The 21,869-nt window shown below is 36.0% G+C and overlaps 1 protein-coding gene across 11 annotated transcripts in view; it reads right to left on the minus strand.

Annotated features, from left to right (window-relative positions):
- LOC126325899 (protein muscleblind-like) overlaps positions 1-21,869 on the minus strand; it is a 576,348-nt gene that overhangs the window by 38,698 nt on the left and 515,781 nt on the right. For 5 of the 11 annotated variants that reach the window (XM_049995462.1, XM_049995407.1, XM_049995455.1 and 2 more), the window contains 6 exons: positions 21,123-21,293; positions 19,535-19,588; positions 15,767-15,949; positions 14,165-14,380; positions 11,788-11,865; positions 9,557-9,598 (listed from right to left, as the gene is read on the minus strand). In XM_049995462.1, coding sequence (XP_049851419.1) covers positions 9,557-9,598; positions 11,788-11,865; positions 14,165-14,380; positions 15,767-15,949; positions 19,535-19,588; positions 21,123-21,293 — 744 coding nt within the window. Of the gene's footprint in view, positions 1-9,556; positions 9,599-11,787; positions 11,866-14,164; positions 14,381-15,766; positions 15,953-19,534; positions 19,589-21,122; positions 21,294-21,869 lie in introns of all 11 variants that reach the window. The other 6 variants (XM_049995415.1, XM_049995430.1, XM_049995423.1 and 3 more) reach the window with 6 other exon arrangements.

Genomic DNA, 21,869 nt, shown 5'->3' on the forward strand with positions numbered 1-21,869 from the left:
AGGCTGGAAGGTAGAATTAATACACTGCAGGGCTGCACAAAGGAAATGAACTTTAAGATAATATTGTGGAAAGGGAAGAGGAATTAGATGAAGATGAGATGGAAAGTATTATACTGAGAGAAGAATTTGACACTGCACTGAAAGACCTAAGTTGAAACAAGGCACCAGGAGCCGATCAGTTTCCTTCACAATTACTGAGATCTTGGGAGAACAAACCAGCACAAAGATAAAGGAAACAGACAAAATACTTTCAGACTTCAAGAACAGCATAGTAATGGAATTCTGAAGAAGGTGGGTGTTGACAGGTATGAATCTTACTGAAGCATCAGTTTAATAAGTTATGGTTGCAAAATACTGATACGAATTATTTACAGGAGAATGGAAGATTGATACAAGCCAATCTCATGGAAAATTAGTTTGGGTGCTGAATAAATCTAGGAACATTTGAGACAGTACCAACCCTACAACTTATCTTAGGAAGAGACTGAAGAAAGGCAAACTTATTAAATTTGTTGATTCAGAGAAACTTTCAGCAATGTTGACTGGAATGCACTCTTAGAATTCTAAAGATAAAAGGGAAAAAATACAAGGATTTAAAACTTGTTACAAAACCAGACAGTAGTTATAAGAGATGAAGGATGTGAAAGGAGAGCAGAAGTTAAGAAGGGAATGAGACAGGGTTGCATTCTGTCCCCAATGTTTACTCAGTCTTTGAAGAATGTGAAAGGGAAGCAGGACTGAAGTGGAGAGTGAGACAGGTTTGTAGCCTAACTCCCTTATTATTCAATCTGAATAGTGAGTGGCAGTAAATAAAACCACAGAGAAATTAAAAAAGAGCATTAAATAAGCTTTCCAATAGTATTGGACTTCTTTCAGAGATGCCAAGGAAGTTAGAAGATCAGTTGTACAGAATGTATGCTACTGAAAAGAGGGACTATACACATATATGGGAATGAATGTAGTTAAATGAAAGCAGGAGATGTAGAGAAAATTAGATTAGGAAATAAGACATTAAAGGAAGGACACTTTTTGCTAGGTGCACTACAAAATATCTGATGATGGCCAAAGTGGATGGGATATAAAATGTAGACTGGCAACAGCAAGAAAAGTGTTTCTGAAAAAGAGAAATTTCTTAAAATGGAATGTAAATGTAAGAACTGGAAGTTATTTCTGAAGGTATTTGTGCAGAGTGTAGCCTTGTATGAAAGAGAAATTTGCTTGCTAAAAACTTCAGACAAGAATAGAATACAAGCTTTTGAAATGTGGTGCTGCAGAAGAATGCTGAAGACCATAAGTGTCAATAAGATAACTAATGAAGAGGCACTGAACCAAATTTGGGGAGGGGGGGGAGGTCGATAGGAAATATTCTGAGGCTTCAAATGATTGCCAATTTGGCAACAAGAGGGAAGAATGGGTGATAAAATTGTAGAGGGAGACCAAGGCTTGATCACAGAATGCAGGTTCAAATTCAGCTGTTATGGAGAGATGAAGAGGCTTTCACAGGATAGACTAATGTGGAAAGCTGCACTAAATTACTTTTGCACTAATGACTACAAAAACAGGTCTATTACTTCGGAAACTGTGACACTGTGGTATTAGTGACACACCAAACGCATGGCTGAAGTCTCATTGGATATTTTACCACAATGCAGCAAAAATATGAAACTAAGCTCATAGAAGAGGAAAAATGAAATCTGACTTCCTTCAGTGAGATCATTAGATGCAGCACTTCTATTTCTGATCTACCTAAATTACTTATGAGAACCTTTCAAAGACTATTAACAAATGGCCCAATCTACTACAGTTGAGACAGTTTTAACATGTTCATAATTAAATCAAGGCAAATAGCTTAACTCTTCTATTTTTGAAAAAATTATTCATTCCTCAGAAAAAAAACCTATGTGCAGGCCACAGAATTAAATATGGTTGATCCCTCATAGACTGAAACTCTGTCTGTGAAGCTATTTCATGTTTAAATAGTACAAAATAAATAAATAAATAAATAGTGATCAAAACAATGAAGAAAGCTGGCCAAGAAGTCTGATCAAAATGTACAGTTCAGCATTTCAATCAGTAGTTATAATGTTAATGTCTTCACAACTTTTCTGACAATCTGCTCACAGATGTAAGACAAGGGTTTGGAATCTCCTGTAATTCAAGGCTACACTAATTTAAAAATTCCTCCTAAAATTGTAGGAAAGAGTGTTCACTGTAAATAAGTCTCCATTCCTGTATGATACAATTAATAACAGTGATAGTCAGTTCCCACATCCCTGAGAAGTATATTCTGTGATGGTATCTACTGAGAGCATTTGTATCAGTATACATGGGTGTGTGTGTGTGTGTGTGTGTGTGTGTGTGTGTGTGTGTGTGTATTTCTACCTCCCTTGACCTCAAATTCTGAGTGATCAGTCTCTTTTGCCAAATCAAAGAACCTCAAATTCCAGATGCTACCATTTTTGTCACCTTTTGTTTGTGTGTATGCCTGCAGCTGCCAAGTTCATACAGGTAAGTAAAAATTTCATGTGAAATAATATCAGTTTGCTACATTTATAAAAGGGGCAAAATTAAGTAATCATCTTCACAACTGATAACCAACTGTAATATATAATCACATTGTTTTTACTGGTGCCTTGTAATGATACAAAGTTGTTATGTGATGTACAGTTTGCTGCTCTTCACCGCATCACATTGAGGAGTGGGCTTCCATCCCCATTGGTACAGCAATATTCTGCATTTGCACTGGTCAGTTCTGATGTGATTCAGTATTCACCAGTGTTATTGGGATAGATGAAAACCTGCTGGTTGCTCCCAGGGAGTTTTAATTATTTGGTGATTAACCAAGGAAATCTGCTCCTGCCACTCTCTGATTGATACAGTCATGTTGAAATGAATGTTCTGCAGACTGATTGCTGTGCACAACAATGGTTTTCCAGACCTCATTCCCCAGAGTTCTGATAATGAAAATTCTGAATGAACTGGCAATTCTGGATTTTTTTTAAAAATTATTATTGTCCACACATTTAGAAATTACTGTGGTCTTCTTTGCCTAGTCAGCATTGCGGGTCTCCTGTATCATTCCCTATGCTCCTCAGAGTACGAGACATCATCATCATCATCTTATGGATGGTGGTGGAATATTACTAAGAACTGGTGGTCAGTGCATGTTTGTGGCGTGAATACACCATGTAATGAGGTACAGTGCTTTATTGAACTCTGTGTCAATTATTTTAGAGTGAGCACTGTTTAGCGTTATGGAGCAGTAGTACTCTGCAACTGAGTATGAAAGAGCTAAGGCTGATGATCTGATAACTGTTGCAGTGGCACCCCAGGAGTTCCTGTTAACTGCTGGAATATATTGTTCTGAGTTTTGATTTTAGCTGCCACATTCCAAAGAGGTGTTTTAGTTGTCAGTTATCTACCTATGATCACACCTAAGTTTTTTGGAGAGTATTGGAAGGCCTGATCTCTAAATGTGATGTTATGTCTGTCATTTGATTGTTTATTCCACAGACAGAAAGTTGATACAATGGTCTTTCCACAAGTCAATCAGAGAGAATTATGTTTGATGTATCCATCCAACATATTCAGGTCTGATATTAGTGTTGTTTAATCAAAGTAATATTATCAGTGTAAATAAATTTCCTAGACTTTGTTTCTGGAAGGTTGTATGTATACAAATTAAAAAGGAGTGGACTCAAAACAGAACCTTGTAGGATACCATGATGTATTTTGTGAACTCTACTTTAACTGTTCTATGAGGATGCCTGGAAGTAACTGTTGTTCAGCATGTTGCCAATTAGTGTGGTTAGTTTCCAATATGGAATGACATTTATGACTCTGAGGAGGAGTCACACCAGATGATTTCATCGGCTGCAGTTAGGTCTAAGAATACCTCTACCTTCCAATGTTTATCTTCTGCTTTCAAAGCTGTTATCAATATAGGTTGCTACTGTCAGCACCTCTTCTCATATCTTCTTCCTGGTCAAAGCCCAGCTTGGTTTATAGTGACGTGTTTATTGATGGCACACCAGATTCTGTTACGAATGATCATCTCCAAAAGTGTCAATGTGATACTAGGAAGAGCAATGTAGCAATAGTTTTCAACTTTTGAGGGAATGTTATTTGGCTTTAATCTAGCAATGATCTTAGATTTTTGATGAGTAGAAAATGTCCTATCTCTTAGATGACTGAAAAGAAGTTGTTCAGTCATTTGACAGCAGAAACTCAGGGTAAATACCATAAATGCCTGCTTCCTTTCCAAATATTATGATCACTGTAGCTTCTGTGTTCTCCTATAACTGAAATGAAATGGAAAACTTGATGTTTTTGGAGCTGTCTGTTTACTTAGTTTTAACTTTTAAGGGATGCCTAACTTCTCATTTGATGGGCTTATCTTTTGTTGGCTTGGAGGTGGAGATCACATAGCTGCCCGTACAATCAATATTTACAATGCATTTTTGTCTGGTGATGGTGTTTGCTTTCTGATTAAGGCCCAGGCCTTCCCAATGGAGTAGGTATGGTCCAAGAAAGCTGAAGTTTCTTTCCATCTGCTTTGAGTGCTCCAATTTAGTGATTGTAGAAGATCATAGGCAGTTTCAGGATTAACACTGTCTTTTCTTTCCTTGAGAAGCTTTTTGCTGTCTTCTTTCCAGCCAAAAATATTCTTCATGGTAAACTCTTGGTGTGCATTGTCTTGCTGTTCTTTTCAGTAGTCCAATGAATCTGTTGTTGTTAAAGGTGAGTTTTTATCTCTCTTATGTTGGCATCTGTTTGTTTTAAAAATTAAAAGCTGGCTTTTTTGAAGTTATATCTCAGTTTTGGATAGGAGAGGCTAACAGGAATGAACAATTCTGTCTGAGAATTATTGGACAATGCTGACTGTGGAGAAAATGGTTACAACTCTGCAGCACTCTTGAAGACTGTGTGATAAAGCATAGGTCAAGTCTGCAGCTCGTTTTCCATCAGATGAAAAAAGTTGCCTTGACTTTTGTACTCTAAATCAATTTGAGGATTTCTGTTCATGTCCAGTCAACATGTTTTTGTGCATTTGCATCGCTTTCTTGATATTCACAGCGTATATGGTGACTGTTAAAGTATCCAGAAATGATACATGGTTTCTGTGGTGAGAGCAAAGGTGGAGACTGTCAGTTACATCTTGGTGGTCTATCATCAAGTTCTCCACAGGTTACTAATGGATATTTAGGGTGACTGTCTGCAGTTACTAGCTTAAAGCCTGAGATTCTTCCTCTGCTATGAAGTTATTCATTACCTTCCACTGCATTTCTTGGAGTAAGAAAATGTCAAATTGGTGCTCTTTCAATGTTTTGAATAAACATTTACTACTCTTTGCTTTGCTTATGCCTTCTATGTTCAGTTGGTAAACTGATATTGAATCTTACACACCTGGCGGTCTTGAGAAGATACTCTTTAGATGTATTTCCTTTTTAATCTCTGACTAAGAGGTCATTTAAGGTAGTCCACTCTCATCTTAGGAGTTGTCAGTTGTTAACAAAGCTGTACTAATAAATTCATGGAACTTAAAACACTTTTTATAGGTTCACCCAGTTGGAAACCTGATAACTTTACGTTAAGTGCAATATGTTTTCCAAATATGGTTCTTCTATTTACTATGTTAATGTTTAATTGTCAAATCTTCAAGTATTAAAGGATTCAACTCCAGTTTGCTCATATATAATATTCCACATAAATGTGATTGCTGTTTTAAATTTCAGTAAGGGTCAATAAGTTTTTATAACTGCCATAAGTTGTTCTCCAGACATTGGCATGGAATTCAAACACTTCTGCATGATGGTACTATGGTCAACCAGAACTGTTATAGCATCACAAGGCTTCATTAAATACTTATAAATCGAGTTTATTATTATTATTATTATTATTATTATTATTATTATTATTTTGTTTACACAAAAGCGTATGTTCTGCAATGGCTGATTTGTTCAGTTGGAGCTTCCTTGTGTAGGGCATATGTTTCTCCAGTCTCTCTTACAACACTCCTATTATCTGTCGTTTGTACTTCTTTCCACAGTTGCATGGGATTCAATAATATACTTCTGGTTTTCAAAGTTTGAGGCCATGTTTGACCATGTCAAGGTGCATTCCACAACACAGTTAAAGACTAACTCAAACTCAGAAAACCAGGACTATACCACATTCTGAGCAACATCAGGCACACCATAAGAATAGTGTAAGAGAGACTGGAGGAACACATGTAGCCCAAGAAATCAGTGGAACCTGTGACCAAGAAATATGGAAGGTGTTTTTGTCTGGGGGATCAGGGAAACCCCTCCCTCTATGTTGTACTAGTTGCTGCTCAGATGTTCTTCAGTACTTAGGAGTAAAGATTACATGTTGTTTCCAACAGCACTTGCAACCATCACACTTGATGTTTGTCTACTATGGCACTCCACAACGAAGGCTGCCAGATTTTGGTAACCAAGGTAATGTTTAACTGTCTAATACAATATGGCCATTTCTGTTACTGATGGGTTAAAACAGACTCATAAAAAAGGCTACCTTTGTTACTCGGAATGCCCACTGGCATTTGAGGGCTGTGTGGTTTATGAAAAATGAAACCCAAAAAATGGCATGCATGCCACCAATCTGGCATACAGCAGGCAGCCCTGATCAGTTTGTGTACACAGGTTCACAGTTCTAGATGTGCTCCAATGGAACACTTGCAGTGTTTAGGTATGTTACATACTTGTACATAATATGACACTAATTACATTCTATGGTCATATTTGATGATTGTTGTCTTCACACAATGTAGAATGATCTCCTAGTTGCAGTTTTACACATCCATCATTGTCAAAGCAACAAACCCTGGATGAACTCACAAGTTACAGCATATGAAATCACTTTCCAGGATTCCAGTCATTCCATCCTATTCACAAGCTGATGTGGAAACCTTTGACACTGAGGATATATACAGGAATTTGCTTTCCATTTTCATTTTATTTCACTGAATCAGTTTGGAATAAGCTCACTTCACAGTCACACAAGAGGTGCATTTCTGGGCGCAAGTTTCACCAATGTACTACTTTACAAAACACCTAATGTTCAGATACATTCAGGACATTCATTCAGTGTGTTGGAATTTTTAAAAATGTTGTTTCATTTACTGTAGAAAATGTTTCTTTTACTTTTTAAAGGAAAAATGTGGAATAAATTTTCTTAAGAAGTTGAAGATAGTTTGAGCTGACATCTGATGAGAGAGTGACAAGCCCTGAAGAAGTATTAGTTGTTGAATGAAAGAGAGAACACATTGCAACAATTTAGAAATACCAAAGAGAGACAGCTGTTATTTCAAGAACCACAAATAAAATTATATACAGCAGTAAATTTTCAATACAAAGGTAAACTCAAAAGTTAAAAAAAATGAATAAGTGAACAGAACTTGATGACTTACAAGACATCAGGACTTTGCTTTGTGTGAAATAAAGCAGTGAAGTAAGTCAGACAGTTCACACACTCAAAGGAGATTTTCTGGCCATTTTAGTTAAAGCACTAAATTATTCAGAACATATTTTAGTTAGAATGTGTAATCAGTAGCAATAAAACAAACATACCAAAGGAAATTACTGGTCTATAATACGTAACTATTCATGCATTTAAAGAAAACAAAATGCACAGAGGTCAAGAATGTTATCAAACACAGCTGGGAATTGGTTGCAGTAAAAATAAACAACAGAAGAAATTATAGCATTTGAGGGAAGAGATGCTACTGTGGCAGAATATGTGGCAAATTGAATGACCCACAAACTATACAGAGTATTTCAGCACACTAATCAAACCAGACTATTCTGTTGCAGTAAGCTGCCAGATCATGGTAATACTAGTATAAAATTGAGAAGAAAGACAGAAAAATGTCTCAGGAAATCTTAGAAATCAAAGGAAAATAAAAATTTATAAATCAGAGGAACAGTTTACAGATACAGAGAAGAGAAAATGCACAATGACATTCGATGTCCTGAATTTCCATTTTATATAAACATAGATAAAAGCAAGATAGCTCTCATATGAAAAATAAAGAACTTAAAAGCATCAGATTACAGCATAGCAATAAACCTCTAAAGCTTGTCAAATAATATAAAAATTTGGGGATATTATCACAAAGCAATATGAACTTGAACAAACGTGAAATCAATAGTACAGAATGCCAATGGAGACTTAGTTTTGACAGAGTTTTAAGAAATGGCTGAGCATCTGTTAAGGAAATCACATACATGACCCCAAAGTAATCTCTTCTAGAGTACTGCACTTACTTCAATCAGTCTTAAGGAAGAAATTTAAAAAACAATCAGACTATACTACTAATACTGAAATAAGGTTTGTGTAGCCTATACAAAAAAGTAACAGACAACTTAAATGGAAATCCAAAGAAAGTTGTTCTTGCAGAAATAAGTTGAGTAAATTTAGAGAACTGATACTGAGAACGGTTGTGCAATAATTTTACTGATTTTGTTATGCATCTCACAGAGTTATGAGAATAAGAAAGATTAGAATGTTTACAGAGACATATAGTCAGCATTTCCTTATTCAGTGCTTGACTGGAAGAGGACAGGGAGTAACTACTACTTGTATACAATACTTTCCATTAGGAATCTATTGGGGCTTCCAGAATACACATGCTAATGTAGAAGAAGATCAGAGACATAATGAAGAAGAGCCAGTCAAGGTCAGGGAAGTAATCAAAACTTTTTTTCTTTCAAAGGCCTATATGAAGGATTATCTAAAAGTTGATCACATTTTCCACAATAAGCCATAATACTACATGCAACATTTTGAACATGTTTGAATACAATACAAATAAAGATGCTGTTCAATAGCTAGTGCTGCATTAGGGCTGCTGGAATGTGTTTAACAATGCAATAAGAATAGACTACAGAAGTGAGGGGATATTTGGGATTTAGTTCCCATCCAGCACAATGTTTTGAACTATCATGAATGATCAGCTTATAATTTTTACTCTGAGTCAAAAGAAATTCAGTTCACCAATAATGGTGAGAAACACAAATAAATAAATATCTAAAACTTGTGTTGAGTGCAGGAAGGGGCTAGGGCCGAGGGGGCAGATAGCTGAAGAGGAAAATATACTACTATTATCTTCTGAAAAAATTGAACACAGAGAGAAAAGTAAGATTTAACCACAATAACTGTCTTGCTGCTTAAATAATATGCAGTCAACCATTAAGGAATAAAATAAATAATGCATGTATAAAATGCAAACAAATGATCAAAACAAGGATCAGCACATAATTTTGAAACATTTTCATCTTGCCTTAAAATGAAATATTGAAATAAAAATTAAAAATCTTTGCTCTGACTATGAAACATCCATCAGCTAAAAGAAGACTAACCCGACACCTGAAAAAGTATGTAAGACAATGTGATTTCTTGCATTCATAGCATAACTGTTACTTAGTTGAGCAATTTGTGTAATCTATTAATGTCATGAAATATAATGATGTACTGGAGAACTAAAATCATGATGATACTGAAAGAAGGGAAAAAAATGTTAACATTAACTTACAAAGTTTTCGTAGTAGAATGATCCAACAGTCTTCATATCCATCTGAAAAAGGAAAATAATGTAGTAAATTAAGCATCAGATCACAATAAAATATCACCATTTAACTGATTAAAATACAATGCTGCTTAAGATTCAATATCACTATATGAACATTAAATGCTTATTTGCACAGAATGTAGAGAAACCCTAAATTAAAACTGATTTCCTAATACTCTCATATTAGCTTACAAAGGAGCAATAAAGTAGAGTCTAACATTTGTCTGATCTAAACCCTTTCCAGGTGATGATTTGGATTTGCAAGAGTGCTTCATTCTGGACAACCGAACATAAATATGATTTTTCATTAATTACCTTAAATATAACACATGTTCTTTGAGGTAATTAGTAGAGGACAGTCATCAGTATTCATACTGGTAAAGTAATTATAACTGAAAATGTTCTAAAAGTGAATATTTATGCAGATCAAATTTAGTGTTCTGCTTCTGGCACCAAAATATTTTAGTCCAAAAACATATGCAGCTCTGGCCATTGGGTACCTGCATTTAACCCCCTCCCACCACCAATTTCCCTCTCTTTCCTTGTGGCCATTACCCATTAACAACCAGTTTGTTCCTAAAAATTATCCATTTTGAGAACCAGGAAGAAAGGGAGGGAGGTTGGCAGAAAAAGCAACAGAAGAAGGAGAACAAATGGGAGCATGGAAAGGGTAGGGCCATATGGGTAATTGTTTTAAATTTGATGTGACAATATGCAGTAAAGCAGTACAATTCTAGCAATGTTTTGCAAAGCTTGCTGTTCCATTCCAGCATGAAAACTGATGCACAGGAATAGGACTTGATGTGAATGATTACATGACTTCACTTACCATATGAATAATTAGTAGCAGTTTTATTACTTTAATCTTAAAAACAGGAAATTAAGGTAACAGGTGTATATAAGGACTGAAACAAATCACAAGAACAGAACACAGATCAGAGATTTACATCAGTTTGGTCCAATGACAGTTACTGAATGTTTTGCCTAGATAAATTTATCATCAGTGTTCCACAACAAGGTAAGATGGTGCCAAGGATTGCATTTACTACAGTGCAGCAAAGCGTCACTGGGAGAAGAATCACTTAAAACAGTCAACGAGAAGGAGTCGAACAAATTCAAATCCATCACCATAGGCACTGTTCCCACCATTCTCTGCCAGCAATTACAACTGATTCTTTTTTTTAAAAAAGCTTTACATGCATTTTGAAAATTATCAGATCCTAATTGTCTGATACTCAGATGAAAGTTCCTATATTCCAGGGACAGACTGTATAATTTTTTATTTGGACAGTTAGGAAAAGGCAACAAAAGTTGAAGAAGTTGCTAGAATGTTGTGTCTTACAATGTGATTCTGATTCTAAAGGGAGCAGAAGTAAATTGATAACATGCCAAACACGCGCGGAAAACACTAAGCCATTATTTCAATAAGAAGCGATTTTGTTGGTCTTTGGAAGGATCGGAAGCACACCAGCATTGCAGGCCTTGCACAACATGCTAACAACTTATGTTTCCTCTACTATCTTTTTTATACTACATGTTATAAATTAACATCTGAGCTACATAATTTTGTACTTTGATATATGAAGCGAAGTGATAAGTTTACTGTGCAAAGTACGTAATTAAAAGAGCATGAAGCATGATCACATGACAGTAAAGCAATATAATCTTCTCCTTGCAAACTACAGCAACAAATTTTAGATTAGCATTACAAATTTGAAGAGGCATTTGAAAGAGTGACAGAAAAAAAGGAAAAGAAAAAAGTGACCACAGCTCTATAGTGCTGTATTTGGCATACTGTTGATGTTCAGAACTAAAGCATCAACAAATTAAGAATTGCTCACAATTACAATTAAACAACTACCCATCCATTCAGTCCTTTCATTTCTTCAGCCAGTGTTATATCACAATACAGATGTAACCTGTAATGCAATTCACAGATAAATTTTTATGAAATAGCATGGGAAATCCATAACAAACATACAAATGATTTTTATATGCTTGCGAAAATTTCATCTCTCTTCTGAATGTGTCCACAGATTTTTAAAGGCTTACACATTAGTAAATAGCCTATTCATTTGTCAGATTTAAATTAGAAACTTAGTGTCTTTCGACCGATAGCCATGTGACCCTGCTTACACTCAAGTTGAACTACATCTACTTGGGAAATCAAAGTGACATGCAAAGCATTATGGTACCAGTAGTATGTCATCACTAGGGTCGCGGGCGCGTTTCTTCCCCACTTCCACGCCGCCAACAGTTGCCACGGAAACGGGCTATTAGTAGCAGGCAGACAAGCAGCCAAGCATCGGGGAGGCCCGAGTGGGAAGAAAATGAGCACAACAAATCAGAAAAAAAATAAAAACTTTAGAAAGGCAACCATCAATTAATCAAAGGTAATAATGATAATAATAATAAACTATAATGAACCAGCACAGAAGTGATCACTCAATCACACTGTGTGAAAAAGTGCTGGGCAATAATAAGACATGGATATTGCACAAAATGATAGAAGAGCACATAAAAAGAGATGTAAACGAGTGTCTTTAAGTGAAACAAGCCAACCGTATGTTGGTATACACACATACAGTAGAAGAGGTGTGGTACATGCAGCTCTTTGTTGTTACTGAAACAGAACTGGCTGAGATGAATTCTGACACAAGAGCAGTAAAAGTGAAATCAACATTTACATTCATTTAAGTTAACTACACACGTGACAGTATATGTCTTCTTAGTTTCACAGTTAAAATGTCCCATTACACGGTTAGAATGCGTTAATAAATTTCATTCAGAAATTCATGCTGGAGACTGGTTCTATGTGAAATTAAACAAAAATCTGTAGTCATTTCAATATATTCTGCTACCATACAAAATATATTTCATGCTCTTGTGTTTTAATGCATCTGTCAACAGCAGGGAATATAAGAGACATGACTTGATGTGGCCCATAACCTACAGCACAGTTTAAATTTAAATAATGGTAGCAGCATGCACACCTGTAAAGCAAGGAAACACAACAACAATGACAACAACAATCATTAACAATCAAAGCACCTTTGCCAACTGTTCAGCACTCAAGCATATACTTAATTCAATACAGCGTGTAGGATCTAGCTATTGTGGTGAGCTGGATACAGGGATTGGTGATGAGTTTTAGTTGATGAAAGGAAAGAGAAATGAAGACTGTAGGTGTATATCAAATCTAACTTATAAAGACATAAAACTGTAAAAAAAAAAGTTTACTTTCTTTTAGATTTCAGATGTCCACAATCAGGCACAGTTCTGATGACTGATGTGAAGGCATTCATAAAGTGTGGGTTCTGTGGTATGCTGTCTATCAATGTAAAATAATTATGAAATATATTAATTAGACAAACTTCAGAACCATTATTTATATACTACATGCCTTCACATACCCTGAAAAACAGAAATAATTTAGACCTTAACAAAAATTTAACATAGAGACAGGAATGCCACAATAAAAATAACTACAATATGGAATGTAAGTATAAAAATCATTTATTTTATAGTACAAATAATAATTCTATAAACAAACTCATGAAAATTTGTAGCAGCACCTTTCACTGCTAACAAGCCCTTCGCTGGAGCAACACAGCATCTCTCTACCTTCAGCTTACCTACTGTTGAAAAATTTATGGATGGTGCACTGCCCAACTTCAGAGTGGTTTACTGATGGAGCAGCTTGCAGAGGTGATAGTAAAAATTGGTACCTAGATATTACACATGAATTTTATTTGCTAACTAATCAGGTTCAGGTGGAAGAGATCAGTCTGACCCTCCACTAAAAGATCTGTACTGGGTAATTTTGCAAAGGCCTCTGAAAGTAATAATTTTATACAGTGGCTAACAATTATCTAAGAGGGTGGCACTGACGCAAACTTGATGGGCAAAGAGAGCACTCAATAACTACAGTGGCAACAGCTATACAGAGTGACCAAGAGAGACAGAAAAGAGAGAGACTGCAAAAGTGCACGCGCACACGCACCAAGCTGATGATGGGCTAGGCAAGCCAGGGGTGGGGTGCATTACAAACCAGGTGCAGGACATATGACCACGGCCCCAAAACCTTGTGGTGATCTGAGCGCAGGGCTTGTCAGCACAGAGGAAAAGGACAGTGTGCAGCGCACGAGAGCTCCCGGGGTGAAACGTCTCGTGCCGAGCCTACGGTAAGCTACAGTTAGTTTTACAGGTTGCAGGAACAATTGGGACAGGTAGCACGCTACATTTCACCCCGAGACAGAAAGAGACAACAGGTTTAAAAAAATTCAGAAACATATGGGAAATGGTACTTAAAAACAGTCTTCTGTTGGAACACACCCAGTTATATGCTGGAAAGAAATAGTGTAAGATAGAAGAAAAGAACAGTAGTGATTTGCTACAACTAACATTATAGAGAAGAGGAAAAAAATGATAAAAATGAACATAATTTTCTGCATACTACTTGAAAAATGAAACTAATAAGGCACAAGACACAGAGAAAAATAAAAAGAAAAAAAAAACACATGTGACAGCTAGGCGAGAGCAGAAGAGCGCGGGGGCTCCGTGAATGCCTACCGGGCTGGCCCGAGACTGTGCGGCCTTGATATGGGCTTGGAGGTGCAGAGGGGGGTGGAAATAGCGGCAAGGGTCGCGGTTGCATCGCCCCTTCACTGCGTCCATGCAGACCGTGACAGTGCCGTCTTCGTTGGCCGTCACGGTGTCGGGGGGATGCGCAAAGCGGCACTCACTTTCAGCACGTTTGCACGCCCCTCGTTGATATTCACGACAGACCTATAGCAGAGACGAATGAAGCAAGGCTACAGCTACAGCCAGGTGATAGGAAAGGGCAGAGGGGCAGGTCAAGGCTTCTATTCTACAAGGATAATTGTAGTTGGGCGATTTGTGCAGGCTTGCTTAAAATAGCATTGCGATTGTGATTCAAGCAACATATTTCGATTACTTCAACACAGAGAGATAATGAAATCATGACTTAGCTATTCCTGATATTCTGAGTTGCCAAAGTTATTCCATTTCCAGCATTTTATTGATATTCAGTGAGATATGTCTTGCAGAAAGTGAGCTAACTGAAGTTATCACATTGGCAAACTGTTAAAATACATAAATAGAAATTCATTAAGTTTATTATTTAATTAGTATTTGTGAAGTGATACAGTAAATATTTAAGGATAAGCTTCACAATAACACAATTTAATTTATTAGCATTTCAGTGACTAAAATACAATTGATTTTCAGCATGTTTAATTCCAGTCACTTTCAGATGGATAAAAATTAGTCATTCTGTTAGTTGAAACCGAGTTAGTGTGATAATAATGTGGCTGGAACGTATTTTGGAGATGGATATTTCTAACTAAAGATTTGGAGACTGCTAAGAGCAATGTTGCAAATGGTTAGTTGATAATGAAAGGGTAAGCATATAGGTGCAACTGCAAGAACCCTCGCAGAAATAGAGCACAACAGAAAGTGAAAGTCTAAGCTCAGGTTTACACAAGAAACTACTGTACAACTGCCCTCAGCATTTGCCACCACCATAATATACTGGTCCCTTGGCACACTCAAAGACACGACACAGGAATGAGTTCCACCCAACAGTTAATGTTAATTTCTAGTTCAGATTTCATAACTGTGTTAGACATTTCTTCTCTGTTGATAAGTTATCTTTATCAGTTATAAATTTAAATGCACTTACTAAATATAAATAGTTCAGAAACAACACCAAGATTAGTGTATTTATAATGCCATCTGAAAGAAACAATACACTGAAATAAAACTACCATATAAGAAAGTGCTGTTAAGTACAACCAAAACGAAATTTTATTACAACAAAAAAAAAACCATGCAGCCGAAGAACACAATCACCAAACAAGGGCCCTAAAATAAAAACAAGTGTAAAAAATACTGCTGAAGGCTGGAGGGCGAATCATCTTTGCGGCGATTGAGCTGCACTCGATGAAATAAAATAAAAACATACGAGTCAAAAATTAAAATACTAATTACATACAACATGAAACAGGCTACAAATAATTAAACAAACAAATTACACAAGAAATAAAGTAATAGAAAATAAAGCTTATTAAAAAACCAAATAATGCAACAAATGAAATCTACTGTCCAAAACAAAGCTACAATTAAAGAATGAAGAACAATGTCAGCACATACCTCTAGCCTATCAGAACGGGGCATCTTCTGTTGTGCAACAACTGTTTGTGGCACAACTGAGAGCGGAGAGCCAACTGATGCAGGATCTGGGCCCAGAATTGCAGGCATCACTGGCCCCGGTGTGAAGTATGGACTGAAAGTGCTACCCACCTGAGGCATTCCGGTCAGGTATGGACTGGTGGCCTGCTGGGGCAATCGCACAAGGCACAAAATTTTTAGTGAAAATAAAATGAAAGATATTTACTTTGGAAGTTTAAGCATATAAGTATATATTTTTATTATTCTAAAATAAAGTTCCCACTTGTGAATGAACTGAAGGAACATTGAACAAGAAACTGAAGTGCAGTGTAGCAATCATATAAAACTGGATCAACTTTTTTCTACAGTGCACTGGATAAAGTGTTCTTCTCTAAAGTAGTATTTAAAATAATCTGATAAACACAATAGAGTCCCTGAAATGATATCTCTTGATACACAAAGTGTGTGAAATAGTGATCTTAGTGATATTACATAACAATTTTAAGTTACTGACAAAATCAGGAGTCTAAGATTCATGCATATGATGTAAGCTTATAGAAGTCAGTTTTTACAGATAATCACATTAATATTTTTTGTTGTTTCCTAATATTGCTATTTTGTAATTGTTCTTCTTTACAGAGTAGTTACTGGCCATTCCCTTAGCACTGAAATCATTTCAAATAGTTTTCATTGTTAAAAATCTTAGCCATACAATGGCAATATTTGCACATTACTAAAAACTGGACCAGAACTCTTACCATTAAGAAGCAACTGCCAAAAAAAGCTGTTCATTAAGCATACACTCAATATAAATCTAAGCTATAGTGTGAAAGCCACTACACAGCATGTAAAACAGGTGAGTCTCTCAAACTGAGAAGGCAAAGAAGTTTCATCAGTATTAAATTAATACCAGTAGTGTAGTTTTTCCCTGGGAAATGATTACCCAGCATTAACTTAGCAGCAGGTTTTAATCTCATTTATGTGCCTGCTGAACACACATTGCCTCACTTATATGGTTTGCAGTTACATTTACTCCTTCTATTGTTTGTATGCCACCCAGGACATTCCCCTATGATATTAACATTTACTTTGCTGTTTCAACTGTTCTCATAAAGTATGTTATGGGGAAAAGAGATTATTGGAGTTGTATGGAAAAGAAAAAATTCTGATCAATATTTCCAAAAATACAAATGAAACTCACGTAAATGAGCATTCGCTTAACAATCTACCAGCTCCCCGTATTCTCCAAACTAGTATAATACCAAACAGGCAATCTCTTATTGTTTAAGAAATTCTTCTTTGGCTTCTATAAGTTAATCAAATTTAACAGCTTTTCACATCTATATGTACATATGAAAGAAATTATGGAATATATTTCAATTAAAGCCCATCATATATCATGTGACTTCCACATATACCAAGAGTGAAGAAGGAATGTATAGATGACATGGCAAATATCAGCAAGAGCACCCCACTAGTAACCATATCATACAACAGCTAAGTGATACAACAGTGTATTGATTATATCCTCTGTGGCACAAAGAACATCATAACCATTCATTCAGCTTGCACCATGAGTGAACTGATCCTCTTTATCACAATATGTTGAAGCATACATATATAGATAGGCAATGAAAACCGAGGAACAGCTCAATGATTCACTAAGTAATTCTTAGCATTTTTTCCCCTGAGAGATAATAGTACAGTATATTATTATTTCTGTTGACCCACCTTCCTCACTCTACACAAAACAAAATAAAGCCAAAAGATGTTGCACTGACAATCTAAACAAAATACACGCAGAAGTACATGTTAAAGGTTCCATGGCTCTATTAGTACAGGGCAGTTTTTCTTTTTCTTAAATCAATACCCCTCCCCACCATTAAAGGGAAGGCAATGCTATTTCAGTTTCTTGACTACTTCATTAACATGATACTATAAATGGAGATTACACAAATCTAAACAGACACACTGGAATTTAAGCTTTTCTCCTTCAAAGTGTGCAACAATGTTTTGACCACTATGTTACAGCCATAGTGAGAGAGGAGGTAGGCTGTGCATTTGTAAGCAAACCTGTCTGAAAGAGTTGGTGGTACAATTTACAACCAATCACTTTAAAGAAACTGACAGGCAAATTTTTTATAAACTACTTATAATTAATGGAATGCTTTCTGTTGTTCATCTGAGTTGTTGATTCCATTTTATGCTTAAAATGGAATAAACAGCTCAGCTGAATACTTGAAGGAATACCATTAATCAGTCATGGAGAAAGCCTGAGATGTTACTTATATTTACATTACAGAAAAAAGGAAAATAATGAATCCAGTTATCCACTCCTAAACCATTTTAGGAAAGATAAGCCCCACCACTTGTTCACTTTAAACTAGATTATAAACTCAATCTTCCACCCATAACTGATTTGGCAAGACAACTGGATATGCAGCACAAACATATTATAAATTTCAATATCAACTGTTTTTTCTTGTTATTTGATATTTTGTACTCTTATTTCCTCTGCCAATTATTCCAATATGTTGTTTAAGTAGTATGTTCTCCACAGGCTCTATCAAATGATAATACAATGAATATGTATCATTTACCACTTCCTAATTTTATACTTTCCACTTACCAAAATGATCCTCTACCATGTACTGCAGAATTGTATTATAACCTTTATTATAAGAGTATTCCGCTCGTATTATAATTCTCACCACTAAAAAGCAATGCACCTATGCTGGTACCTATTATCAATGTTCAGACTGCAAACATTCCAGTAACTGAATAACGCAATAACAGCACAGAAATAATAATTTTATTTTAAGGGCACTTATTTCAATTCACATATTGTTAATGAGCTGATCTGCAAATATTTGATCCTTGCTTTGAAGGCTCTACATATGACTTGTGGCCTATGAGTGTGGAACAGAGCTGGGAAACAAATTTTCTAACTTCTCATACCCAATTACTGTGATCTAATTTGTCTACACTGGCATATGTACAATGGAATGCAAAAAAGTCAGTATCTGTGGGCACATACTGCTACAGTCTTCTTGCATAGTAGCCTGACTGGAATAAGTAATGTCCACAATGAAGCAGATGTAGTGAACATGGAAGACGCATGGAGAAGTGAGGCAAAAGGGAGAGGGGGAACAAGGACTATAGAAAGGAACCTTAATCAAGGCTGTCTCCCTCTGCTTATTTATCATTTTTTCTGCCCTTTGATCCCTCAATATTCATCTCATTCCCTCCATACAGTCACACTGACACATGTGTGGATACAGTGTTGAAGTTTTTTTTATGTGCCTATACAAAGTAGAATACTTCCATTTCCTATACAGTGAGTGCATATCTTTACTCATTCCACTGTTAGTTTTCAATCGAGAATTTCCCATTATCACATTCATTTTGTTTGCACTAATTATGATAGTCAGTGCTCCAAGAGCTAGAGCACAGTTTTACAAAAAGAATCTTCAAGAATGTCTAATAAAACACATACTCCATTACTGAAATATATTTCCCAAAGCATATTAATGATCCAATGTTAAACTATATACGACTCTCTGTGAGTGATAAATGGCTGTACATGCATAGTTCATTTGTTAAGAGTTATAGATTAATAATTGTGGCACCAAACTTTATAATAATACATTGTCATTGGTTCTACACATTAAGACACAAGCCACTACAAGCTTTGATAGAAAAGATAAGAGAGCTGACAGTGAGAAGATTACAGAAGCCAAACCATGTTACCATTAAAGGCTGCCCAAGCGTCAGTGGGGTAGCAAACGGCAACTTCCCGCCAACCTCAAAAATAAAGAAAAATGTGAAAACATAGCAAAAATATCACTTAAAGTAATTAGGAGTGCAAGACATGGTGAACTACAGCATTCCACAATACTGTTACACTATTATGAAAAAGAGGGATAACTCTTGTCAAACTAAGCAAAACAAATCATACATATGGGGTATATCAGAACCATGCTATGAAAAGAACTTTCAGGAAAATGTGTTAAATAACATTTTCTATGTCTACAACAGTCTCAGTGTTTCACACTCTGCCATATTATACAACTCATAACATGGCTTGACATGAAAGCTAGGTAACTCAGGCAAACTTAGGCTGCCTGCAGCATTACTTGGATGTTGTTGCAAACTACATTCTTAAAATTACAACTTTTTACCAAGAAGTGGAGTGTTCTAATTGCTAGAAGTACAGTAAGGCTACCTAAACCAACATGAAAATATTAAATTATGGTAACAACTAATATATTTATTGTTGAAACAAGTGTTATACTTAAGCTGCCAAGTACAAGCGAAACACAGTTTTTCTTCTTATTTGCTATTAGTCAGTAACAAATACATGCCATGATAAATCTAAGTATGTACACAAATCTCTGTACTTAATCATTCTTTCGTCATCACTCTGAAGCTGGGCTATTCCTACTGCAACTGACCCTGCAGAGCACCTCAAAATACTAAAAGGAAATATAAAACATATTGCATATTGAAGGACAACATCACTCAATAGTAAGTGAAAGTACAGCTGCTGAAACAGAAAAATAGAAGAAAGGAAAGATGGAAAAAATGTGGCTTGTAAACGGACCTAAACCATGATTCAGATTCATGGTCAGTTATACTGTAAACTGAAATAATTGCATTGTGAAAGTCTTCTTATTTAGCTTAAAAATTTCACAAAATTATTTAACTAGATCTTACTGGTTTTCTTATTGGTTGGAATCACTTCATATGAATTCATACCAAGCCCCATGATAGCACAGTATCATCAGGGAGAGGGAAAAAAAACAATAACTTCCCCATATCCCTTTATTTTATTGTGCTCATTATCAAAATAAAAATTCCTTGTGGATGTCTTATTTCAACAAAAATACAAAGTTATGGTGATTTCTTTTACAGACTAGAGTTCAAAAATTAAATGCAATGTCAAATTTGCTGAGGATTTATCGGACGAGAACTACAATCTTCTTTTTGTGGCTTCTGGGCTCAGCATCAGTTGCAATTCTGTGGCGAATCACATTATTCCGTATAGAACCACAGACAGCCAGGTTGCAGCAAATAGTGCTATTGCTTATGTTACAGGTGAATCATAATATTTTTTCGATATACCTCATGTTATTTAATATGCCAACTCTCTTGACCAAAAAGAGAAAAAGAGAAAATAACTGCAAGTTCAGCTGTGAGTGCTCACAGAAGAGATGTGTCTAAAACAACAATAAAGCAGTAACAGAGTCGGCAATAGGAGGTAACAGAGGGGATGGATCCAAGGATAAACAGAAGCGCAAGCATGCTGGTGAGTCTAGCTATGGTGGTCTGCACTTACCACAGTGACCTGGCCTGGGATAATGGGCTGCCCAGGAGGCGTCAGCCCCATTTGCTGCATCAGAGCGTTCTTTAAGGCCAAGTGATTGCGACCGTTAATCAGCAGCTGATCCTTCAGGTGCTGTGGTGGGTGGAAATACTTGCAAGGAGGCTTCTCTCGGTTACACCGCCCCTGAAACAGTACACACAAATTACAATTAGCTCATTATCAGCAAACCCAGATTCCTTAACGAATTTCACTCCCTTGCATAAAATGGCTTCAAACATCTGATCACTTTACAAGTGAGTTCATGTATTCATTTTTTTTACTTCAAGTGTGTAAGTGAGAAAAAGTTATTTTTTCTCCCAATAGATAATATTTTACAATGATATCAGACACGTCACATTGGCAGTTCTTCAAAATTTGTCACTGGCACATATAGCACCTGCACCAATGATTTTTATGGACTGAATACCACCGCACAAAACTGAGATAAGTGATGTAATAATAATGCCCTTAGGAAATTTGCATGTTAATTTAAAATACAGTAGACAAATAAATTGCAATGACAAGTATCTCTCTGTATACCACCAGAATGTCAGGTCAGTCACAAACAAGATATCATCAGACATTGAGATTTTGCTAAACACTAAACTGCATTTTGTCAATGTTCTATGTTTCTCAGAACGTTAGTTAAAGGCAGATCAGATTGCTTCATTTATAATACCAGGTTACACACTTGCAAACCACTTCTGTAGAGGAAAGTAC

The sequence above is a fragment of the Schistocerca gregaria genome, chromosome 2 (assembly GCF_023897955.1).
Source record: "Schistocerca gregaria isolate iqSchGreg1 chromosome 2, iqSchGreg1.2, whole genome shotgun sequence".
NCBI lineage: Eukaryota > Metazoa > Arthropoda > Insecta > Orthoptera > Acrididae > Schistocerca > Schistocerca gregaria.